Source organism: Squalius cephalus, assembly GCF_949319135.1.
Source record: "Squalius cephalus genome assembly, chromosome: 24".
Taxonomy (NCBI): Eukaryota; Metazoa; Chordata; class Actinopteri; order Cypriniformes; family Leuciscidae; genus Squalius; species Squalius cephalus.
This window is the reverse complement of record NC_137145.1, coordinates 8,425,115-8,451,729: the sequence shown is the minus strand read 5'-3', so window position 1 is coordinate 8,451,729 and position 26,615 is coordinate 8,425,115. Positions and strand designations below refer to the sequence as shown.

The 26,615-nt window shown below is 37.0% G+C and overlaps 2 protein-coding genes across 4 annotated transcripts in view; one reads left to right on the top strand and one right to left on the bottom strand.

Moving 5' to 3' along the window:
* The first annotated feature begins 133 nt into the window (after positions 1 to 133).
* Positions 134 to 19,199, top strand: samsn1b (SAM domain, SH3 domain and nuclear localisation signals 1b). 2 transcript variants are annotated; one of them, XM_079861149.1, is made up of 16 exons: positions 134 to 418; positions 2,555 to 2,692; positions 3,025 to 3,089; positions 5,745 to 5,782; positions 6,264 to 6,344; positions 6,659 to 6,753; positions 7,025 to 7,087; positions 11,483 to 11,606; positions 11,689 to 12,092; positions 14,066 to 14,140; positions 14,214 to 14,339; positions 15,228 to 15,348; positions 15,541 to 15,692; positions 16,064 to 16,270; positions 16,449 to 16,599; positions 17,722 to 19,199. In XM_079861149.1, exons 1-16 carry the CDS (start codon positions 395 to 397, stop codon positions 17,904 to 17,906), a joined length of 2,049 nt encoding a protein of 682 aa, XP_079717275.1. In that variant the 5' UTR covers positions 134 to 394; the 3' UTR covers positions 17,907 to 19,199. The 2 variants fall into 2 exon arrangements, with proteins under 2 accessions (XP_079717275.1, XP_079717276.1); XM_079861150.1 differs by lacking the exons at positions 134 to 418; positions 2,555 to 2,692; positions 3,025 to 3,089; ... (4 more) ...; positions 11,483 to 11,606; positions 11,689 to 12,092 and adding an exon at positions 13,590 to 13,796 and having other exon boundaries at positions 17,722 to 18,295.
* Positions 19,200 to 19,364: 165 nt separating this feature from the next.
* The window catches only part of gdpd5a (glycerophosphodiester phosphodiesterase domain containing 5a), a 29,840-nt gene continuing 22,589 nt past the window's right edge, over positions 19,365 to 26,615 (bottom strand). Inside the window, exons 10-16 of one of the 2 annotated variants that reach the window (XM_079861151.1) lie at positions 26,042 to 26,192; positions 25,741 to 25,962; positions 24,447 to 24,604; positions 23,737 to 23,884; positions 22,627 to 22,709; positions 21,931 to 22,040; positions 19,365 to 20,120 (exon numbers count right to left, since the gene is read on the bottom strand). In XM_079861151.1, the coding sequence (XP_079717277.1) occupies positions 20,005 to 20,120; positions 21,931 to 22,040; positions 22,627 to 22,709; positions 23,737 to 23,884; positions 24,447 to 24,604; positions 25,741 to 25,962; positions 26,042 to 26,192 (988 nt within the window). In that variant the 3' untranslated portion in view covers positions 19,365 to 20,004. The remainder of the gene's footprint in view (positions 20,121 to 21,930; positions 22,041 to 22,626; positions 22,710 to 23,736; positions 23,885 to 24,446; positions 24,605 to 25,740; positions 25,963 to 26,041; positions 26,193 to 26,615) is intronic. The other variant, XR_013820007.1, reaches the window with a different exon arrangement.

Here is a 26,615-nt window from a genome sequence, read left to right as displayed (position 1 = left end):
AGACCAAATTCACTCTTAAACTTTGTTCTCACTTGTCATTACTTGATTAATATAACACAAAACAAAACTGAAATCATGTCATGTGTCCTCCTGTCTCCTGCTGATGGCACGTGGACAGCACATTTGTTTTTGTGAAGGAAGGTGGTGGGTATTTGCAGCTCATTAACAGGCAGGGACGGGCACAGTGACGGCCACTGCCGCTATTGGATTATGGGAGGGATTTTCAACTTGCAATAATCTGTCAAGCCACAGACAGCCGAACAGCCACTCAATCCCAGCGCTCTGTGTGCGGGAGCTCACACACACACACTCACACACACTCACACTCACACACATATGCCCCTCTCCGATAAAAGTGTGTGAAACTGTAAGGACACAGACAAAAACTTGGACAATGAACCTCTTCTGCTTCACTCTGGTAAGAGAACGCTTCCTTGTTTGCTCATTTATACTGACAGCAGGATATAGACTCAGTTTTTTTTTTCATCAGGAGTGATTCATCAGATATTCTAGAAGATTAACAGAAATGAGAGGTTGACATCTCATGATCTGAACTGATTCACGCTGACATTGTATGCCATATCAGATTGAACTGATTATCTGCGTCTCTGCCGGTAAAATAACAAGATTAGATCATTGAGTATAACCATTGCTTTTGGTTTAACATGAACGTTTGTATGACAGCAATGGTTTAGTATATTAAAGTGTTGATTTTCCAACATACTTTTATACTACAAACCAATATTTCCCAGATAACGTTGCTAAAATGCTCGTTTTAGATGTAGATATCATGATATTGTCTTAAGGCTAGAGAAAGTGGGATAGATTTGGCTGGGATTGGGCATGTTGAGCGGAGGTGAGGATTACCGTGAGACAGAGAGCTTCTTACAGCAGATCACGGATCAGCAGAGAGGAAAATGTCCTATTCATGGATCAGGAATACTACAGCTCTGAAGGTCCTGAGCTGACACTGCATCCCCTCAATCCAGATATCCATCCAACAACAGCCTGCAGCTCCTGAACATGTGTGAGAGAAGTCTCTGGACAATCCAGACTTCGTTTTCAGAGTGCAGATCTAAAAATCATGGAGCAAGACTTTTAGCCACACATCTGCATTTTGAAAATTGTTTAATTTGTAAAAAAGTTATAAAATAAAAAGAAAACTATAGAAATATATATTATAAAGTTATATATGTCTAATAATAATAATATTAATAATTTTTAAAAAGTAAAAAAGTATATATTACTATTTACAATGGTACTTTTTTGGAGTATAAAGTAAAAACCATTATTAATTTAACAATTGTTTTTTTTTTAAATAATTACATGAGTAGTCAGATAATTATATTAGATAGGCCTAAATAAATATTATATTACATATAATAATAATAATAATAATTATATATATATATATATATATATATATATATATATATATATATATATATATATATATATATATACACACACACACATACAGGCTGCATACATTCATAAAATAAAATAAAAACTAATAAAATATAAAATAAAATGAAACTGTTCTCGGGCCACACGTCCATTTACTCACTCAGTAAAAAGTACATCAAGGACATCATGAACGCGCCGACAGACAAGACAGAGTAGGTTTCTTTATGTAACAAAGTCTCAGCTTTTCAGATTCTGTCAATTTTACAACGAAATTCAAACCATAATCAACTGTGGTTTTGGCGCGCTTTAATGTGGCGTGACAAATCGCTGTTTCGACTCAGTTCAAGCGGCTTGTGTTGTGAGCGATCTCTTACTCTTTACTATTAGTTACAGCACGAAATAAACATGAACAAACATCAGAAGGAATGTTGAAAGAAACAGTACAACTTACTGAAATGTATCACGTCTCATGTAATCGTTCAATCAGTGTTTCAACCGAAGAAAGACGTCGATAAAACAGCTGAAACAATATGTCACCTCAGGAAAGCCATGTGTGCACCATGTGTAAACCCCACTACATTAAGAGGACAAAATGTCCGCACAAAGATGGTAATATCCGAAATCCTTCTCCGTGCGCGGACATTTTTTGGTCCCCATGAGGAAAACAGCTTATAAATCACTAAATTATGTTTTTGAAAATGTAAAAGTGGAGAAAGTTTTCTCTGATGGGTAGGTTTAGGGTTAGGCTGTGTGTGTGTGTTTTAAAAAATTATATACAGGTGTAGGCCTATATATATATATATATATATATATATATATATATACAGTATATAATTCAATACAATAAATTTTTCAATCAATCAATCAATCAATCAATACAATCAACCAGTAAAAACATGTAAAAATATGATCAATTAAGGAATAATATAAAAATAGAGGAAAACATAAACTACAAGAATAGATTTGTGCTCAGATAGATAACAATGTCTCTTCTTTCAATAAGAATAACGATTCATCACCTTTTACCTGTCATATTTTACATCCTTAACCTTAGTGACTGTTTTAAAGGTAATTTTTGTTGCTAGCAAGGCTCTTATTTGTTATATTAAATGTCTTTCTTACTATTCTTATTCTGTGTTTGGTCCAGGATGGCTCAACTGACAGCCTGTACGAACCGGCCCAGATTGGCCTGAACAGTCAAGACTCATTTCGCAGAACGCCACCCAGCCCAAACTCTGCGAAGAACATGGGCGTGTGGAGTGGATCCGAGCCCTGCATCGCCATGGTGGGTTTATCCGCACGTGCCTAGAATCGCAAGGGAATTCACATGCTATTTCATGAGACTCTGAACTACAGTTATGTTGAATGTGACATTGAGGACAATATTAATAAGCAAAAGTGCTGCCACCTGTATAACCGCTGATTAATCTGTGAGTGACGTGTGTGGGGTAGAGCAGGTCACACTCATTAGGAAATTGCCAAAATCCCTGCTTTTTCCCCCCATACTTTTTATCCAGACAAGGTGCCGCACATGAGCTGATGCACATTTGAAGTATATGACCAAATCTGAATCAAAATGAAGACAGACACTAAATATGTTTGTGTCTCTCATTTCAGAAGCTTCCAGAGACTCACACAAGGAAGACTCAGGAAAATAAGACTTTGGAAAAGGCAAAGAGAAAGTGAGTACTGGATCTTTTGGTCTGTTAATGATACTTCAAGACCTGTGAAAATTTTCCTTTTTGATTTATTGAAAAAATAGTATATCGTTTATAGAAAATGTAAATAATTTCAAAGTTATGGGAAGTTTAATTACATCAAGTAATACAATTGATATTAATGCATTTCTCAAAACAATACATCTGTTATGGGAATGATAACATTAACATCTCTTCTCTGAAATATTTACCGTCAGTGTGGCCAGGGCCACCAATTAGATCATGACGTACTGTATGCTGTGTTTCATGAGAGAATGAGAGAGCTGGATTAGGATTATATTAATTGAGACAAGTGTGAGGGATTTAGTTACTGTTCTAACCCACCTGTTTAAAGGTCACATGTGTCCCTGTTACAGCATCACATACTGGTCATGATCTGCCTTTAATGTAGTTTTGATCAGAATAAGTAATGTAATACAGAATAAAACTTAAAACCGAATACTGAATATCAGTGAATAAAAACTGAGAAAACTAATCAAGTGATTCAGACTGGATCATGAACTGATTTAGACAATTTGCTCAACCTGTTTCATCTCGAAGATCTGAGAGTCGAAATAGTCGAAATAAACGAAATTGACGAAATAGACATTGATTTGCTAGTTCTAATTCTGATTCAAGTAAAAAAAAAAAAAATCTCTCCAAATGATTAAAATTGAACTGGAACTTATTTAGGCCGTTTGGCTACCCGTGCGAACAATTAATTGGAATTAAACTAATTTATTAGATTCATTCACAAAATGAATATCGATTTGCTAGTTCTATTTCTAAGTAGCCGAAAAAAAAAGGCAAAAAAAATAATCATATTTAAGAGTTATATGTTTACCTGACAAGAGCCTGTAGTGTCACTGTCTTCTTGAGCTCTGAAAAAAGCACCAGCTGATTCTATGATTTATGATTTACAACTTGAACTGGCGAGTAACAATTCTATAGCCTGTTCAAATTTCGGTATCTGCTGTTTTTCCTGATGGCAGCCTTCCAAACATTAACTTTTGTGATTATATGAGTTATGATTATGTTCATTGACCATAAAAACAATAAGTTCGGGATTTGAACTCTCCTCTCACGAGCACTCTAAATGAAACGAAGCCCTAGGCTACTACAACAAAGTTTTCTAAACTAAAAATAAACTTCATTTATCAATAAAATAAATATCTAAAAATATATTGTGAAAAATGTATAACATTATATAGTATATTATTTTGCATAATTATTATTGCTTATTTTTAATGCTTCAAACTACATTACAACAATGCAGCCAGGGAATTAAAAGAACGGTGTATAATATACATCTTGCTGTATTGTTGTTGTGTTATTATAAATATATATATATATATACACTCACCTAAAGGATTATTAGGAACACCTGGTCAAGACAATCTCCTGAACTCCAAACTGATTGTCAGAATGGGAAAGAAAGGTGATTTAAGCAATTTTGAGCGTGGCATGGTTGTTGGTGCCAGACTGGCCGGTCTGAGTATTTCACAATCTGCTCAGTTACTGGGATTTTCACGCACAACCATTTCTAGGGTTTACAAAGAATGGTGTGAAAAGGGAAAAACATCCAGTATGCGGCAGTCCTGTGGGCGAAAATGCCTTGTTGATGCTAGAGGTCAGAGGAGAATGGGCCGACTGATTCAAGCTGATAGAAGAGCAACTTTGACTGAAATAACCACTCTTTACAACCGAGGTATGCAGCAAAGCATTTGTGAAGCCACAACATGCACAACCTTGAGGCGGATGGGCTACAACAGCAGAAGACCCCACCGGGTACCACTCATCTCCACTACAAATAGGAAAAAGAGGCTACAATTTGCACGAGCTCACCAAAATTGGACAGTTGAAGACTGGAAAAATGTTGCCTGGTCTGATGAGTCTCGATTTCTGTTGAGACATTCAGATGGTAGAGTCAGAATTTGGCGTAAACAGAATGAGAACATGGATCCATCATGCCTTGTTACCACTGTGCAGGCTGGTGGTGGTGGTGTAATGGTGTGGGGGATGTTTTCTTGGCACACTTTAGCCCCTTAGTGCCAATTGGGCATCGTTTAAATGCCAATGCCTACCTGAGCATTGTTTCTGACCATGTCCATCCCTTTATGACCACCATGTACCCATCCTCTGATGGCTACTTCCAGCAGGATAATGCACCATGTCACAAAGCTCGAATCATTTCAAATTGGTTTCTTGAACATGGCAATGAGTTCACTGTACTAAAATGGCCCCCACAGTCACCAGATCTCAACCCAATAGAGCATCTTTGGGATGTGGTGGAACGGGAGCTTCGTGCCCTGGATGTGCATCCCACAAATCTCCATCAACTGCAAGATGCTATCCAATCAATATGGGCCAACATTTCTAAAGAATGCTTTCAGCACCTTGTTGAATCAATGCCACGTAGAATTAAGGCAGTTCTGAAGGCGAAAGGGGGTCAAACACAGTATTAGTATGGTGTTCCTAATAATCCTTTAGGTGAGTATATATATATATATATATGTGTGTGTGTGTGTGTGTGTGTATATATACACTGTGTGTATATATATATATATATATATATATATATATGTACAATATTTATATATTTATTTATTAATCATATGCATTTTCTTATTCACATAACAGGTCCCAAATACTATCGACATCTGAAGATGAGACTACAGGTTTGTTTACTTGTTTTAAAATTGAATGTATACCCAAAATTCCTTGCTGATTTCACTCACAGTTCATTAAGAACTTCAGTATAATCTAACGTAAACCACATGACTAATATTCCAGTACTAATAATACTGCTGGTCAGAGAACAAAGTGTAATAGAGTTTAAAAGTCTGTCAAATTCATAATTCGAGGGTCAGTTATTTCATCCAGAACTTCATCTGTCTGGATCCGTTGCATTAAGCTTTATCTTTGTCTGAATTTTTGCTTTGTTTCAGGATTAAGGATTGAACTTAAAAAAAAAAAATGAACTGATATTTTGCGTTTGACCCACTGAATTCCAGCAAAGCTTTTCTGCCGTATATTTTTGAGCACTGTTAACCAAACGCCAGTCCTGCTGACCTACTTGGCCGCAGCGTCTCTCGATAACACTATTTCATTTGCCTTCCATGTTTTGCTCTTAAAATAACCCGTTATTATCTTTGACAGATCATACAGAGTCTGATGCGCACTGGCCGTCCACCAGGAAAAAAGATGATTTTGTACACGGCAAGAGCCATTTGAACTCAGGTAAGAGGTCTAAAGATGCTGTGTGTGTTTGAGTGTGTGTGTTAGCCGAGGAAGTAGGGTGGGCTAGGGGTCAGAGAAAGTCGTGTGTGTCAAACAGTCTTAGTGGATTAGATCAGTGACGACACAAAGCAATTCCAAAAGCCCATGTGAAACAGAGGATTTGATTTGGGCTCAGACTGATTCACTGACAGTCAGATAAAATGTGATCAGGGTCACACTCTCTTTCCCAGACTTCACAAGTTTCCATCTAAATCTAAAGTCTGAATTGTCATAAATCCAGGGCTTGAGCTAAATTGTGTTGTATTTTAATCTAGAGACGGTCAAAGATCACCAACGGTCAAAACTCACTAGAGAAGGGAAAGAGGAGCGGGGGAAAGAGGAGAAAACTGTTAAAAATCCTTCGGTCCAGGTAAATCACAGCAGCAACACAGAAAAAAAAATCCCACAAAATCACTTTCATGTGAAAAAACATCAAATGTTAATTTAAGAGTGGCATCCAGAAAATGTGTCTCTTGATAATACAGGATAAATTCCTCTGTGATTAAATTCTCCATTACACTAATGCGAGTCATTCATCTGTGTAATATTGCACTTTTATCATTCTTTCAATGTCAGACCTGAGATTTTTACATTAAGACATCACTCTCAAATTAATTCAGCATTGGTGTTTTTATTCACAGGGTGTGAATTTTGAAGCCTGGAATCCCAATAGAGAAAACTTTGAAGGCAGACAGCAAGACTTGGTGAGTTTCTTCTCTTGACAATGGCTTCGAAGCTTGAACTTGTCATTGCACTTTGTTGTTAACAAAATGTCTTTTTTTGTACTGTCACTGCCTTCACATATGGTTCGGCCCAGACTTTTTATATTTTCCATTCTAATTTTGAGGAAAAATACGCAAAATAATGCATAATGATGTAAACATGCACTGTAAAAAATTTCTAACCCTCCCAAATCAAAAATTTCAAGTGACCGATAACATCTAAATTTTTCAATTGGCCCAAGTGAAATTCTGTACATTTCAATTGGCCCAAGTGAAAATCTGTAAATTTAATTTTATAATTTACAGAATTTCACTTGGGCCAATTGAAAAATTTAGATGTTATCGGTTACTTGAAATTTTTGATTTGGGAGGGTTAGAAATTTTTTACAGTGTGGTAAAATAAAGCTTAGAGTACTACTTAAGTCAAATGAACCAAAATATTATAGATGCACCAATAATAAAATTATGCACAATAAGCTGCTAAATATTTATTTTATGGCAGAAAACTGATCAATTAAAAAAGTGGCCAATATTATAATTATATACTATTTTGTTGAAATAAATTTTAAATAAAACACTAAAAACTAAAATTAATCATTTTAAATGCAACATTTAGGTTGAATTGAAGTATCACAACATTATTATGTACAGTATTATTTTGAACTTTCGGTGAGCAGTAGATAATGGCAAAGGTAATCTAAATGTAAAAATAGGGGAAATGAGCATGCACAATTAATATTCATAATCGACCAGTACAAAGATTAATAACTGATATGGTAATGATATAATGTGCATCCCTACAAAATATTTACGGTAATAAAAAAACACATAAGATGTAAAGGATATGTAGAAATCTGTGGGCACAGACATTGCTTGGGCCTGCTTATGGCCTCTGACATTATGTAAAGATAATCAAATTGTAATTAGAATCAAAAAAAGGATGAACCCAGCTAACAAGGAACATTCTCAAAACTTTGGCTAACGTTCTAGTAAGGTTCTCTCAAAGTTACGAACAAACGTTCTTTCAGTAACGTTAATAGAATGTTCATTCAAAGTTATCTGGTCTTTAATAATGTTCTCAAAACATTCATGGAATATTTTTTCTGAAACATTTTAGTTGGATGTTCATCTAACGTTTAAGTGTTGTAACTTGTTTCAGAACATTCAGAGAACATTCAAAAGTAACGTTCCCATATAATGTTTGCAAAATTATAAAATGGAATGTTCCCTTTTAATGTTTGCAAAAGCAAGAAAATAAAATAAAAAAACTGGACGTTTTGAACGTTCAGAAAACATTCTTAGAATATATTTTGGTAACACTTCATTTTAAGGTGATATAGTTACATGTTACTACATGTACTTACTATAGTAATAACAGTAGATTATGCATAATTACAAGTAACAAACCCTAACTGTAACTCTATAGCAAGTACGGTCACGTAAATTACAGAAAACAAAGGGAGGACTCAAATGCAAAGGGAAAAAGATATTTATTACAAAAGAAACACTAAACACAAAACAAAACCCACGAGGGGGAAAACATAACTAAATACAAAACAACTTCAAAAACGAACATACCAAAAGGGGTCACGGGAGAACAGGAGACGTGTACAAGACAACGATCCGACACAGACTGCAAACACAAAGGAACTTATAAAAGGGACAAATCAGGCAGGTAATGAGGGAACAGGTGGGACAAATGAAACCAATAATGAGATAACAAGGAGGGTGGGGTCAAAACAGAGACAGGAACACAAACACCACATGTGCTACACAAGACAGGACAGGCATGTGACATTACCCCCTCCTTAAGGAGCGGCTACCAGACGCTCCACTAGGGACGGGAGGGACAGACCAGGGCGGGACGGGAGGGACAGAACAGGGCGGGATGGGAGGGACAGACCAGAGTAGGGCAGGGGAAATGGACAGTTCGGGAGGCCAGGGCGGGCCACAGAGTTCGGGCGGCCAGGGTGGAGACCTTCCCTCGGGCGGCCAGGGCGGAGACCTTCCCTCGGGCGGCCAGGGCGGAGACCTTCCCTCGGGCGGCCAGGGCGGAGACCTTCCCTCGGGCGGCCAGGGCGGAGACCTTCCCTCGGGCGGCCAGGGCGGAGACCTTCCCTCGGGCGGCCAGGGCGGAGACTCTCCCTCGGGCGGCCAGGGCGGAGACTCTCCCTCGGGCGGCCAGGGAACAGGCACCGGCTCAGGAACAGACATCACCGGCTCGGGCACTGGAACTGGCACCACCGGCTCGGGCACTGGAACTGGCACCACCGGCTCGGGCACTGGAACTGGCACCACCGGCTTGGGCACTGGAACTGGCTCAGGCACTGGAACTGGCACCACCGGTTCAGGAACAGACACCACCGGCCCAGGAACAGACACCACCGGTCCAAGTGTGTGCGTAGCCCACACACACCACATGGCTGTGGCCATAATGGCCAGTGTCGCGGTCACTGAGGGCTCAGGAACAGACGCCTCCGGCTCCGGCTCAGGAACTGGCACCACCGGCTCGGGCACTGGAACTGGCTCGGACACTGGAACTGGCACCACCGGCTCGGGCACTGGAACTGGCACCACCGGCTCGGACACTGGAACTGGCACCACCGGCTCGGGCACTGGAACTGGCACCACCGGCTCGGGCACTGGAACTGGCACCACCGGCTCGGGCACTGGAACTGGCACCACCGGCTCGGGCACTGGAACTGGCTCGGACACTGGAACTGGCACCACCGGCTCAGGCACTGGAACAGACACCACCGGCTCGGGCACTGGAACTGGCACCACCGGCTCGGGAACAGACACCACCGGTCCAAGTGTGTGCGTAGCCCACACACACCACATGGCTGTGGTCATAATGGCCAGTGTCGCGGTCACTGAGGACACAGAAACAGACACAAGCACAGGCTCCGGCTCAGGAACTGGAACAGACACAAGCTCCGGCTCAGGAACAGACACTGGCTCCGGCTCAGGAACAGACACTGGCTCCGGCTCAGGAACAGACACTGAAGGTTTGAAGGGCGTCTCCAGGATCCGAGCTAAACGCTCTAAATAGCCGATCAGTGCCCCCCCGGCCATGAGAATGGGCATCTCCCGATCGGTCTCCGACTGGGCAGACGTGGCTTGAACCATCTCTGGCTGGGCAGATGTGACCTGAACAGTCTCTGACTGGGCAGACGGAACGTGAACAGTCTCGGGTTGGGCCACTAGACTCGGGACCACCAGACTCGGGACCACCAGACTCGGGACCACCAGACTCGGGACCACCAGACTCGGGACCACCAGACTCGGGACCACCGGAACAGGGACCACCGGAACAGGGACCCCCGGAACAGACCCCCGGAACAGGGACCCCCGGACTCGGGATCGCTGGAACAGGGACCACCGGAACAGGGACCACCGACATAGCCACGGAGGGGTTCTTTCCTCTCCTCCTCCGTTTCGGAACCACCAGAACTGGGACCACCGGAACTGGGTCGAGGAGGGGCCAGAGTGGAGAGTGGTCTTGAAATTCCTCTCGCCCACCTCCTCTACTGCGGCCTCCACGGGTCCCACGAAATATGACCAACCGGGTCCCCACAAAACTTTGCCTCCTCTCCCGCTCGGTGGCTGGGGAAGAGACCCTTTGCTGAGTCCTTGACATGGTCGGATCGTTCTGTCACGTAAATTACAGAAAACAAAGGGAGGACTCAAATGCAAAGGGAAAAAGATATTTATTACAAAAGAAACACTAAACACAAAACAAAACCCACGAGGGGGGAAAACATAACTAAATACAAAACAACAACTTCAAAAAACGAACATACCAAAAGGGGTCACGGGAGAACAGGAGACGTGTACAAGACAACGATCCGACACAGACTGCAAACACAAAGGAACTTATAAAAGGGACAAATCAGGCAGGTAATGAGGGAACAACAGGTGGGACAAATGAAACCAATAATGAGGTAACAAGGAGGGTGGGGTCAAAACAGAGACAGGAACACAAACACCACATGTGCTACACAAGACAGGACAGGCATGTGACAAGTACATGTAGTTAATTAATATTACTCAGTGCTTATTTGTACAATGTAACTATGCCACCTTAAAATGAAGTGTAACCTATATATTTGTTTGCTTGGAAGAAAGAAGATGTTTTACATAGAAATAGAGGTCAGATTATGAGGAACACAAATGACATGTCAGTAAACGCACATCTGTGAAAGGCTTCTAATAAGGTCAGAGCCTGAGGGCAGAGCGTTAGTATTACCCAGAAGTCCCTGCAGTTTATGGAATTTCATGTGTGTTGATCTTGAGGCAGATTGAGGGAGGTCAACTGTAAAGAGCATCTCTGATCTCCCACAAGTGCTGTAATCACCCAATGTCACTTTATATCAGACCAGGAGGTCAGAGGGCGAGGACGAGACGCAAGGAAAGCTGAAGAAAATCCAGAAACTGGTAGGAGTGAAAAAGGGGGGTCAAAGTGTCACGGAGGAGTCAAGGAACAACACACAGCCTGATGGTGAGAAACCTAAAAACATTTTATTTTTAATGTGAACTAAATAATAATACAAAAGCTGCATAATCTATGTTACTTCCTTCAGGTCATTTGACAGAATCCAATGGCAAAGACCACAGTCCTGTCATAACCTGCATCAGTCTGACCAAAAAAGCTGAGAAGAAACCCACAAGACAACCACCTCCATCCCAGCAGCCCCTGCAGGAGAAGAATGTGGATACAACAGAAACAGAGGGTTCCTGGAGTCCAGGGCTCTTTCAGGAGTACTGGAGTCCCGTGGCGTATTCTCCAGCGTGGGACACGTCCACACACACCTGCCACAGGTCAACGGCTGAACAGGTCATGTATAACTTCAACTTCACCCTCCCCAGAGACACAGACTGGGATAAATACGAGGAGCTCTTTCACCGATTGGACCCCTACAAAAGAGACCAGCAAGCCAGATGGATCACCCACTCCGTCATGGACCTGGACATGCCGGACCCCCTGGTGAGAAACTGCACTTCCTGTTGAAAAGATACAAAAGAACAGAATAGAATGCTAGAGACCAACTTTCAGAACACAAAATGCTGGATTTTCGGATGTGTTTCAGGGTGGAGGTGCAAAACAGGGAGTGTGTTTAACTAACTGTGTTAATCAATCAATCAATCAAAACACTGAGTGTAGCAAAGTGCTGTACAATTTCAAAGAGATAAATACAATAAAATACAAATAAAGGAAGGGATGAAAAGAAATAAAAGAGAGAGAAAAAAAGAGGAGAAAAAATATATAAATCCTTACAAAGTAGCAAAAGCCTCATCAAACAAATACGTCTTAAGACAGGTTTTAAACATGTTTACAACGGTAGAGGATCTGACAGACATTGGTAAAGCCTTTTAAGCGTGACTGAGGAACATATTTTGGTGCCAGTCCGTGCAGGGCTTTAAAAATATACAAAAGTACCTTGTACTTCATCCTAAAATGAACTGGTAGCCAGAATAAGGGATATATGATCCCTCTTTCTTGTGTTTGTCAATAACCTTGCTGCCGCATTTTGTAACCGCTGAAGACGTGACAGCGAGGACTGACTTACACCCGGGTACAAAGCATTGCAGTAATCAAGACGTGAAGAAATAAAAGCATGGATTACTTTCTCCAGATCACTGAAAGATAAGACAGATTAATAGCAATTTTTCACAGTTGAAAGAAACTATTCTTCACAACTGAATTGATTTGTCTGTTAAACTTTAACTATGTGTCAAAAATAAATCCCAGATTCTTGACCTAAGTATGCAGATTGGATGGCAAACAAAGGCCCTAGACTCGTTATTTGCACAGCTACTAGGGCCAAATATGATCATTTATTCTTCTTTTTCTCATTTAACTGGAGAAAGTTATTATTCATCCAGCATTTTATGTTTTTTAGACATTCAAAAAGTAATTTAATGGATGTATCATCTCCAGACTTTATAGGCAAATACTTGCTGTGTCATCAGCATAAAAATTATACGAAATACTGTATTTCTTAAAAATAGAGCCAAGAGGGAAGCATATATCTCTGGTATATAAATACAATAAAATAACACTGGTCCCAAAATGTAACCTTGAGGGACCCCAAAGGTAATAGAAGTTGAAAATGAAATGAATATCAAAATAACTGAATGTTTGTGACAATAATAATTAATATCACATATTTTATGTTTAAAATAATATATATATTCTTAATGTAATATGCACTACTGTTCAAAATTTTGGGGTAATTTTTGTTTTTAGAAATGAATAATGGTAATGGCTTTTGAATGGTAGCGTACATATTAATTAATTGATAACCTTAACTCTAAGTTACAGTGATTTCTTATATATACAGATCACAAACACATTACATCAGACTATCTTTAACTTATCTATAATTCCGTGTTGTGCTCTGAAACACTGTTGATGCTAATGAGCCCACATTATTTTCTCTTGAAGAGACGCTTTAAAGTCACTGATTACAGATGTCAGAGTAGACACTCACATCCTGTGTGCGGTTGAGGAAGTGTGTTTAGACTCGACTGCGTGTGTGAGCTGCTTCAGGCCAGCGCTGGTGTCTTCAATAAGAGTTGAGCTGCTTTCTGTCAGGGAAACTTAAGAGAAAAAACATTTGCCACAATTGACAGAATGCTTCAAAGGAAACCATCCAATGTCTCTGACAAAGCAAGGAACAAACCCAAGGTAAAAACTTTTTTTTTCCAGAAACAAACAGTTTGTCCATCTATTATGGTGAAAGGAGACATTACGCAAGTACTAACAGTTTGCTCGCTTAACAGTTTGTTATTCTGTTTTGACCTTTTCTGTTTGCAAACAAATGAGTTTGCAAACTATGAAAAACTGGCCATCTCTTCTGTGACCATAAGACTGTGATGTGATCATCTAAGACACAATCAAGACTGTTCACAGCCACAGACCACCACCATTAACCTATTAAATTCATTGTGTTTCAGCGATCCACCAGTTTTGGGATTTTTGACAGACAGCAGCCCACCCAGGTCAAGGCAGAAGATAAGGGAGAAAGTTTGGTGAGTGTTTCTCTTTTTAATAATGCACATATAAAAAAGGGTCTTGTACTGAACTCCATGCATGTCTGTGTAGCCTGTGGAAGCAGCTGAGGTGGATCCCAGTAAATCAGGAGGCCTCGGGAAGAAGATGAAGAACATCTCGCTGACCATGCGTAAAAAAATGGGCCGGAAATACACTAAAGCCCTGTCAGAGGAAACGGTGAGCGCTTGCTTGACAGTTCAGCACCTTTAACCTTTAAAACAAAATCAAAACTTACCAGCCGTGTTGTTACGCTCTTAAAAATAAAGGTTCTTTAGGTTCAGCAAAGAACGCTCTTCTTATCAAGAACTTTTTTCTATAGCATTTGGTTCTCGAGTTCTTTTTGAGAACTTGATGTTTTATCATAGGTTGTTCAGTGAATTGACTTCTAGGTAGTTCAACACACTTTTCAGCACAAATAATTTGTAAAATGTCCAAAGTGCTCTTTTATATAATAGGGTCTGGGGCTGGTGAGATCCATAAAAAAGTACCATAAAAGCAGCGAGTGACATGCATTTATACAGTGTCATACAGTAGATTTCATGAAAAGACCAACTTTTAAGATTTTTATCTCTGAAAATCTTCCTTCTCTAAAAATGTCCTCATCAAGAAGACTTAATTATAGTGTAGGTGCAGATTAGCCTTTTTTTTGTCAGTTTGGGTTTAAAACAATTTTATAAGAGTGAAGAGTAAAAGTTCTTTGCAGAACTTGAAAGTTTCTCCTACGACATTTATCTTGAGTAAACAGTGTGAGTCTGAGGTATTAAAGCAGTAAAAACAAAAGTCTCTGTAGTTTTCTCATTTATTTAAAACTTGTTCATGAATCAGTCTTTATTTGCCGCTGTACTATAAAGAGCTCCTGGGGACCTGGTGTGGGTGGATTACATGCAGCTTCTGAGGTAAAAATGGCATTGCAGCTCTCCTGGATTAAAGACTTTGCTCCCTCGAGTGGCCCGTGGCCTTGCACGACCTGACTTTGTACCTGAAGACCTGTCACGTATCAGCTTTTGGTCTGGACTCTTACCTGAGACGTTCTCTGCTAACAAACGCAGTTGATGTTTTTCACAGGGCGAGGAGCATGAAGCTGCGGCGGCCGATGTTGTGGACGGTACGATGGCCAAAGGCTGCAACCACTCCAGTAACTCGGTGGAGAGTTTGTTCAGTTTGCACAGCGGCCAGAGCTCATCTAGTAAGCTGATCTTCTACAACTAGTAGATCACTTATCATTGGACCATTTGCATTTTAAAAAGTAAAACAGAGCTGCCACAGGAGCAGAAACATACTTTTTGCTGATTTGACATTTTGGTGCAGATATGCTCTTGACATTTCAGCCATGTGGTTTGTGTTTTACTGGTTGTTTTTGCATTTCCTGATGTTTTAGGTGGTGTGACCAGCAGCTCTGAGGGTTATAGTAACAGGGACAGCCTGCGTTTAGAAGAAGACGTGCCCTATACAGGACAGTTTTGCGGGAGAGCCAAGGTCCACACCGACTTTGTTCCCAGTCCGTATGACACAGAGTCTCTCAAACTCAAGGTAAAAACCAACCTGAGATGTTAAGCGACAAGAGACAAACTCAACTTAGAAGTGCTAACTCAATACAAATGATTTATGTTTCAAATAAATGGTTCTTTTGAACGTTCTGTTCCTCAATGAATCCTGAAAAACATGTATTATAGTTTCCACAAAAGTATTAAGCAACACAACTGTTTTCCACATTGATATTAATGTTTCTTGAGCACCAAATTAGCATATTAGAATTATTTCTGACTTTGTTCCCAGTCTGTATGACACAGACTCTCTAAAACTCAAGGTAAAAACACTCTGAGATGACAAGAAACAAACTCAGCAGATTGATAGTTTGCATTATGTTTCTCCACTAACATGTATTCTTTTTCGTTTGCAAGGTGGGAGATGTGATTGAGATCATCAGTAAACCCGCAATGGGAATCTGGACTGGGATGCTGAACGGTAAAGTGGGAAACTTTAAGTTCATCTACGTTGACGTGCTGGTGGAGGAAATCGTGCCGGAACCGAAGATTCGCTCTCACCGGAGGAGCAGAAGACCTCGACCCAAAACCCTTCAGGAATTCCTGGAAAGACTCAATCTGGAGGTGCTTAAACTGTACAACTAAATACTGTATCTGAAGATCAACCTGCACCATTTAGATCCAAAAACATGCATTAGCTCGTTAGATTCTCTTTCAAAGATCTCATAAACAGGATGTTATGTATTATCTTTGAAGTTTAGGAAAGTTGGTGGTACTTTAACAGACAAAATTGTTACTGCAGGAGCACATTTCATCTCTGCTGTTGAACGGGTATCAAACGGTGGATGATCTTCGGGATTTGAAGGAGCAGCATCTCTTAGAGCTGAATGTGACCGACCCCGAACACAGACACCTGCTGTTAGCAGCGGCAGAAAACCTGCAGGACCCTGAATGTAAGTGGTCATAAGTCATAAAAATGTCATCAAAAATGTCATCAAAGTCATAAAAATGTTTCTCAAAAAATGCACATAAATTATGCTATCTTTCTTTTAAAATAATTGTTGCTGAATTTTCACTTTTATACAAAAGCTCTCACAGTTAAAGTGCTGACGTAGGATGAGCTCCTCAGAAGCTCATAAACAAACCTCATCAAAGCCGCAATGGTAAAGCGACATGCTGAAGGCTCAAGTTTTCACACATTTTCCCCCTGATAAAAATCTACTTTCTTCCACTCGGTGTATGAGAACTGTGGTGACAAAAATTTAACACAAAAAAAGATGAGCTCAAATACATTTAAAAAAATTAAAAATATATATTTTAAATGAAATACTGTATATTTAAATAAATAAGATATTATTAAATAATATATATTTAATATATTTAAATGATTCATATAAAATGTTGAATAAATATTTTAACAAAATAACTAAATGTTTTAATAAAATTGTTTTGTTTATTATGTCATGACACAATAAATTAACCACAGAAAAAGTACATTTTGTGAAAATAGTTTTTAAATAATATATTTACATATTTAAATAAAATAAGATTTAAATGAATAATATAAAATATAAAAATGTTAAATAAAAAAATTGAATAAAATTTATTTGTAAATAAGACAATTTAAATGGATAATATAAACTATTTACAAAATACTTTTAATAAAAAAATGAATCAATTTGTATAGATTTGTAAATTGAAAAACAAAATCTTTAAATTGTTCACAATGACTAGAATAGGGTTTTTTTTTTTTTTTTTTTATAAAAAAAAAAAATGATGCTAGTGGAAAAAAGTGAATGTCATTGAGGCCAGTTGCCTGCATGTGATGAAAGACCCGACAGGAAGTGTGTTGAGCAGTGACTTTTTGTGGGTATCCGTCTCATATAGCCACACCTCACAAACTGCATCAAACGTTGCAATACACAGTAAAACACGGTGTGTGTTGTGTGTTATAACAACATGCTTCCAAGTAATGCATGAATGTTTATGCACAATCATCTGATGACATTATCATTACGTCTGTGTGTCTACAAGACCGGAGCTTGTTGTGAAAGCCTTGTTTTTTTCTGATGCAGATAATAATCAGAGTTTGGGAGAGACAAATGAGGAGCCCCAATCTCCCTCTGAAGAAGTCAAAGTCGAACTGAATGACTGTCCCAGAGACTCAGGCTGTTACATCGGATCGGACTGTTCAGACAACAGTAAAGAGGACACAGAGACCCAGCTGGCCCCTCTCAGCCCACCTGCAACAGAAGCATAAACCACAGCCCTGCATAATGCTTTTTTTTTTTGCCCTCGCCTACCGCTGGTTGGTGCAAAAACTGTTACCCGCTGACCACAACCTATTTTGGCTGGAGTTTTTGACTGTGTAAAGAAGCCTTTGTGTTTCAGATCTGTTGCATTAAGGAGTTTTGGTCCAGGGTTTGCCTCTTATGGCACTGAACTCTCACATCATGGACACTGTGAGAGGAAGATATTACAGATACACAGATATTAAAGATGACATGTAAATATCCTGTAAATATGGTAAGAGAGGTAAAGCTTTGCTCTTGTAAACCATGTAAACTTTGCCTTGCTCATGCTAGACAAAACAAACTACTGAGATTACAAATGCATTATTTTATGCAATAAAAAGATTCTTTATATCGTACTAATTTCATCTGTTACATATACAGTCATATTAATATACTGATATAGCTACTGGTACAGACGCAAGTTAATGTAGGTGGCTTCCTGAAACTAAAAGAGTCACTGAAATGCTAAAAAAAGAGAGATCAGAAATACTCTGAAACACTGCATCATTCACACTAGTCACACTTGATTGGTTGCTGCCATCTAGCGTGAACACTTACTAAATACATCCATACACTTTTTTGGCAAACTATCATTGCACAAGTAACTCAAAAGTGCTGAAAAAACAGTTTGGCAAAACATTTTCTCACAGTTCTTACTAAAGTCTATCTCAAAGCATTATAATTGGTAACTCTTTATAATAACTCCCATTATTGACATGAACAAATATGAAATATAATGGTTTATTAATCATTAGTTAATGCTCAAATAGTTAAACTTGGATTCATTTTTGATAAGGCCTTATGCGCCAGAGAAACCAAACGAGCGCGCCGCCATCTTTAGAAAATTGTCTTTGAACTTCCGTTTTACGGTCGCTCTGTATATCTCTATGCCATCGCTTAGCTCATTAGCTTTTTAAGTGGATTTAGCCTACTTAAAGTTAACGAAAGTTATCATGAGGATTGTATTGTTGAAAGCAGATGTCTTAACAAATGCCATCTACTGGTCTGGCAGCAGAATACAGTGTTTTTAGTCGTTTTCGCGGATCCGTGTGAATGGGGATCGTTTTGACAATGGTGTCGTCTGTACGTTTTAAGCGTATTGTTGTCGTGTAAACGTAATCTAAAAAGTAGTGATGGGCGATTTCGAAACACTGCTTCGTGAAGCTTTTATACCGACACTTGATATTTAATCTTGTTAGATGATTAGTTAATTGCATTTAATAGATTTTACTTTCAATAAAATATTTGCAATGGGTTTGTAAAAGGTGTTTTTATGCCTTAGTTTTTGTTGCAGTTACACTGTTCTGACCAGCAGGTGTCGTTTCAAACACTTCGAAACAGTGAATAATTTTTCGAAGCAAGTGGTTCAATTGATTCTCCCATCAACTACTAAAAAGTACTCAGCCTTTTTTCTTTTTTTTTCTGAATGATTGGCTCAATGTACCTGAATTCATCTAATATACTAATTTCTTCAAACATAATAATTCACTTCAAAACACTCAACGCAAGAGATTTCATTACAAAATAAATCACTTAAGACATTAATACAGCAATGTAGAAGAAATCTTAATCTATTGAAATGAGATATGAATCATCAGAAGCAAATTATATTTTACAAAAATAAAATAAATAAAAAATAAATAATTATATCAGCCTACAATCAAGCTTTACAATCTGGCTAGTATGGGGTTCAGGACATTTCTGAACCTGTGATTTCTGCATGCTTTAACATTAAATCCATTATTCTTCAGTCTGTGCTTCAAGAACATTAATTATAGGACACTTTTATTACCTGCTTTCAACAGTTCGGACACTAAAATTTACAGTGCACAATAACTCAGCTCCATTTGAAATACGGTTTTATACAGAAAAAAGACATCATTACATAAGGCATCAAAGCAGAACACTGAATCAGTGGAATACATTCCTCAGAAAGTCTGTGAACCAACGAAAACCGTTCAAAATAAACATCCATCAGAGCGTTCAAAAAAAGCAACTCGGTCTAAAATAATGACCGATTTTGAGCTTGAGATGTTCATTCCATAAAATGGATTTAAGTCTTCACTACAGTTTCGCTGCATGACGTGTGGGCATCATGATGTCCTCGTGTGTGTACGTGTCCAGTCCGTTTCCGGTGTAGACGGAGAGCTCTTCAGTGCTACCGACACTGTTGTTGATCTCTGAAGGATGAAACAAGCACAGACTCACAGGTCAGACTCACAGGGCAGATTTATCCACTAGGGAGTGATATGGGGTCTATATTTAAATGAATAAACATTCACAGAGCCCAGATGTGCCACATCTTCCCCTGACACACTGAGTGACGACGGTCCTGGTAGTCATGACTGTTGGCCATATAAAGACAGAGACTGAGTGATGTGACAGTTTTTCTAAACTGAGCTCTTTTTTCCAAATCACTGAAAACTGGCTGTGCATCTTAAAATTATTTCTGAAATTTTTGGTTGGTTTCAATCATTTAATGTTTTGGTACATAATCAACCAAATGTTACATGGAGCTGTAATAACTCAAGTAGACTAAAGTATAATAAACTAACAGTATATATATATATATATATATATTAGGGCTGTCAAAAGATTAATCGCGATTAATCGCATTCAAAATAAAAGTTTGTGTTTACATAATATATGTGTGTGTACTGTGTATAATTAAATTTGTATATATAAATACACACACATGCATGTATATATTTAAGAAAAATGTGTTATTTATATATAAAAAAAATTATATTTATATATAATATAAACTATATAAATATATATACAGTATATGTATGCAAATATTTCTTAAATATATACATGCATGTGTGTGTATTTATATATACAAAATAATTATACACAGTACACACACATATATTATGTAAACACAAACTTTTATTTTGGATGCGATTAATCGCGATTAATCTTTTGACAGCCCTAATATATATATATATATATAATTTACTGTGAGTTTATTATAGTTTACATAATATATTATAGTTATAATTATAATTATATGTAACTATTATAACTAATGTAACTATTATAGTTACATATTATATATAATAAATGCTATTAATTAAATATTATTATTTAGTTAGTTATGTATATATAATTTATATGTATTAATAACTGTGTATGTATATGTATATGTATGTATATATATATATATATATATATAAATTATCTATATAAACATTATAAATATTAGTTATTAATTAAAGTAATCTTTGTTGTTTATGTATATTTAGATTATTCATAAAAACACAATTACAAATAAATACAATTTTGTAGTTTTTTTTATTTCTGCACATATCAAACCTTACATTTTCACAAGGTTTGGCGTGTGCAGAAATAAACAAAATTGTATATGTATATATATATATATATATATATATATATATGTATATATATATATATATATATATATATATATGTATATATATATATATATATATATATATATGTATATATATATATATATATATATATATATATATATACACATACACACACACACACATACACACATACATATATATATATATATATATATAAATAAATAATCTAAATATACATAAACAACAAAATAAGATTATTTTAATTAACAACTAATATATATAATGTTTAATATATATATATATATATATATATATATATATATATATATATATATATATATATATATATATATATATATATATATATATATACACATACATACATACATACATACATACATACACACTTCCTATATTTATATGTATATTTATATGATTTACAAGATTTTATAAACTGTTTACTATTAGCTGATGATTTGAATTGCATTAACTAATGTTTAACTAATTGTGTAATGTTACCATATGCAGATATTGGCGGTGCATTATGACTGCCACCAGGAGGCAGTGTGTAACAGCCATATGCAGAGGTCACAGAGTGTTCATTTGTACTAGCCAGGGTTTATCTCCACACAGCTGTGCTCATGAGTCTCACCTGAGAAGATCAGTTTCTCCTTCATGAGGTTGACGTCACGGCTCGGCCGACGCACAGCGCTTAGCATGATCTGCTCAGGGTTGTAGCTGCGCATGCCACTCATTTTCCACCTGAGGAAAAAAGATGACAACACACCGTCACAAAAACACACTTCTGAGGGGCTGAAAGTGCCAAAAAGTATCACATCTTGAGATATTTGACGAGATAAAGTAAGGTAGAAAACTTATAAGGTTAAAGGGGGAGAAGAACAGAGCTAAGAAATTAGGTAAACGCACATGAGAAAAATTATGAAAATAAAAATAAAAATTCTGTCCCTAAAATACTCATCCTCATTACCTGATCAGGTGATAGCTGAGCAATTTCAGCGTACAGCGGAGGACAGGCGCATGCAAAGAGCAGAGGACAGCGAGAAAACGGAGGGAAAGTAGATTGCCAAAGAGAAAAGAGCAGAGCCATCAGTTGAAAAGCGCCCGGCCGGCCAGCAGATTTATAGCAAGCATGCTAACTACAACAACCTAACATCAATGCCGAGGACTGCTCTGAAAATCAGGCAGGCGTTCGTGCAAATGTGTGTGAGTGCAGAAATCAACGTATCTCACATTAAAGCCTTTACCGACACAGCAAAAGCATACTGATTCCAGTATTAAAACGTATTTAGAAACACCTCAAAGCACATGATAAAAGAGATGAACTTACTTCTGAAATATGAAAATGCCAATGACAATCGCCACAGAGATTAAATCTGAAGTGATCCATATCAGGCCATATTCATCTGCACTCTACAAAACATGTTATAGCAGCAATCTGCCATTAGATATCAATATAAATACATAAAAGAACTTGTGAGAAAAACAATACAGGCAGAATAGAATAGAATAGAATAGAATAAAGTAGAGTAGAATAAAATAAAAACCAATATTTATATATACGTATATACACATACTGTATATGCATGTATTTATATATGTGTGTGTGTGTATGTATATGTGTGTATGTATATATATATATATATATATATATATATATATATATATAATATTTATTATGAAAGATAGATTTTGCTTTAATGCATGTATGTTTGTATGTATGTATGTAAAATAATTTTATATAGAATTTATTGAACTTTTAAATGTCTAATGGTGTTTAAATATTCAGTCTAAAAATAGTATGCTAAAGGTGCTTAGATAGTGTACTATTTTCTAGGAGATTATCTAGAAGTATACATGCTTCTTGGAGCTGATATTGGCCACACTTCTTAGCACTCAACAGACATTTTTTTCTGATGCAAATGTATGAAACTAAAGTTGCATTATTTCCCAATACTGGATTACTAGTCTTGCATCATATATTAAGTATGCCAAGACTCAATCTAGAGACTTTTTGAACATTATCGTTATAACGATACATTAACATTATCGAACATTAACATTATAAAATGTGTTAAACGGGGCCAAGATTCACTACATCGTCCTTGGAAGATTACGGCATAATCAAATTAGTCATTAAATGAATATGCGGCCGATGTGTAGGACTTAATGAATGACAGGCGTTCCAAATCTGAGGAAAACTGCACAGGATTCTATGTGGGCCTGCTTGACTGAGGCCAGGAGAGTATGTGCTTTTCGTATGTGAATTGGGATTCAGAGAGAGAGAGAGAGAGAGAGAGAGAGAGAAAGAGGAGAGAGGAGAGAGGAGAGAGGAGAGAGGAGAGAGGAGAGAGAGAGAGAGAGAGAGAGAGAGAGAGAGAGAGAGAGAGAGAGAGAGAGAGAGAGAGAGAGAGAGAGAGAGAGAGAGAGAGATCAGTACCATGATCCAGATAGGATTAGGCACTTTCTTCAGGATGTGTGGGGCATCAGAGGAGACAGATTGAACCCCGCTGCACCACATGAGCGAATAAAGCCACGGCTCATTCACCGTATACACGTTTACACTCACATTACTGCCAGAAAACTGCCTGCTCACAACACACACACACACAGAGAGAGAGAGAAAGTGAGCTTAGTAAAAGTATTACAGAACAAAACCACATGCTCCATTTTCATCTGTATGGAATTATAATAAAGTAATAAAGCAATAAATAATGCACAAAAAATAAAATTTCACATTAAAAACATTAAAATATATGTTATATAAATATAAAACTACAAAACAATGCATAATAAGATATCAAAGTAATAACAATAATAATAAAAATAACTTAAAAACGTTATACAGATGCATCAATTATCAGATGCAATAATTAAATCCATTAAAATATGGATATGATATTAAACAATGGTAGATGTTAAATTAATATATTTCCAAAAATTGTATCCCATAATAATGTAATAGTAATTTAATATCCTACAATTTTAGCGTAACAGGTATAGTAAACTTTCGAGAGTATCAGGCACTGAGAACATCTGATGTTATATTTCACTGCAAAATGCTTTCAGTAAAATGTTCAATCCAGATTGCGAAAGGCAGATGTGTGTGTGTGTGTGTGTGTGTGTGTGTGTGTGTGTGTGTGTGTGTACCTGATATCCTGAGCTCTGGCCTGGCTGTAGTGGAGGGTCAGAGTACTGATCCCTCTTTCTTTCAGCTCAGCCACAGGAAGTTTCTCATCTGACGTTTGCTGAAGGAGAGGAACGGCTGCACGCACCTTCTTCCTGTACCAGTCAGGCGTCCACATCACCTAAACAGACACAGGAGCTTATTAAGCTCTTTTATAATCTTAGAAGCTTGTTGAAAAAAAAAAATTCTGAATATTTAGGACTTACACTGAATATTAAGGCAAAATTTCAACAAACTATATAAAAAATATATATATTTTTTTTTAGGTAAATACATAATTTATTAAAAATGATTCGGCTGATGAAGTAGTATCTAATAAAGGTCTTTTCTAGTGTTAGAAGCTTATTAAGAATATTTTTCTCAATATTTAAGATGTAGACTGACTAATAAGACATATTAGACAAGATTTGAACAATTTCAATTTCAAATTCAAAAAAGATTTCAAATAAATAAATTGTTTTTTAAACAAGTATTTTAGATGAATTCTGAATTTATTAGAAATTGTTTGCTACATACATTAATCTACAATTATATAAAAAAATATTTTTAAACAAATAAATTCAGAATTTATTAGAAATTATTTGGTTCATAAAATTATGATAACAGTATTTTTTAAAGTTAGAAGCTTATTAAGAATATTTTTCTAAATATTTATGATTTAGACTATTAAGATAACATTTCAACAAACTGTATAAAAAATCATAAATAAATGGATTTTGATATTACAAATATTTACAAAAGTTCTGATTTTATTAGAAATTATTTGGCTAATAAAATGATAGGTCTTTTCTAATTTTAGAAGCTTATTAAGAATATTTTTCTAAATATTTTTCTTATATTAAGATTTAGACTAAATATGAGGATAACATTATAAATACATACACACATATTGTTTAATTTATATTTTTGAATCTTAAATTATGTTAGATAAATTCTGAATGTATTAGAAATGGTTTGTCTCATAAAAATGATGATAAAGGTCTTGTCTAATTTTAGAAGCTTATTAAGATTTAGACAAAATATTAAGATAACATTTCAATAAACTGTAAATAAATACATACATTTTAAATACAAAATCGTAAATATTGTTAGATATTTATTTGAAATGATTTGCCTCATTCAGAACATGTTGCCCATTTATTTTCTATTTATTTTATTTTTTATTATTTTTTATATTTTTATAAAAATCATTTATTTTTCATCTTATTCTGTCACTTCTAACACTGCTGAATGTCTACATGTGTGTTGCGCTCTCACCTGTTCTGGCTGGATGCTGGATCTCTGAATCACCTTCAGTGCATCACTGACCCAGAGCTGGTGCCGGGGATGCTGGGGTGGAGGCCGGCGCAGACTGAAGATCACAGAGCGGTTGGTTCTAGCAGCCAGACGCAGCAGCTCCGCCAGGCTACACACCGTCTGATTGGCCGTGCGGTTGCGGTCCTTCTCTGACAAGTACTGCGCTGTCCAGTACGGGTCATCCTGAGAGACAAATGACGTCAAAATCCTTGTTATCAGTGAATGTAGACAACAGAAATGAGAAAGGAATAGAATTGAATACCCTGAGGAACCAAAGTCCAGCATTGAGACTGCGAATCTCTGTCCAGTTAAAGAACGAGGCGTCGTGGTCCTGACGGGCAGGAAATAGTTTGTCCACGTTGGTGGTCCTGCGTAGCGTGCGGTCCCTCATCAGAAAGGGCACTCCATCCAGACTGAAGTGAAAAAAGCATCCAATCACAAAAGAGTCTGGTTATTCAGAGCCAATCAGAGCAGCAGACATTCTTTTCTCATATTCAAAAAGGTATAAAATAAAACAAAATAAAATATTAAATAAATAAATAACTATTTTTGAGATAAATTCATAATTTATTAGAAAGAATTAAAAACAAATTTTTTCTCAATATTTAAGATTTACACTGAATAATAAGACATCATATTTCAACAAAATACATAAAAATAAATAAATACATACATTTTTAAAACTTAAATATTTTTAGATGAATTCAGAATTTATTAGAAATTGGTTCTCTCATAAAGTAGCTGATTAAGCTGATAAAGTAGCCTTTTCTAATGTTGGAAGCTTGTTAAGAAGAATATTTTTCTCAATTAGTCTCATTCAAAAAGGTATGATAATA

Coding starts and splice junctions, on each gene's coding strand:
- samsn1b (XM_079861149.1), top strand. CDS start 395: ATGAACCTCTTCTGCTTCACTCTG. Junction 419..2,554: donor ACCTCTTCTGCTTCACTCTG/GTAAGAGAACGC, acceptor TGTTTGGTCCAG/GATGGCTCAACTGACAGCCT. Junction 16,600..17,721: donor AAACCTGCAGGACCCTGAAT/GTAAGTGGTCAT, acceptor TTTCTGATGCAG/ATAATAATCAGAGTTTGGGA.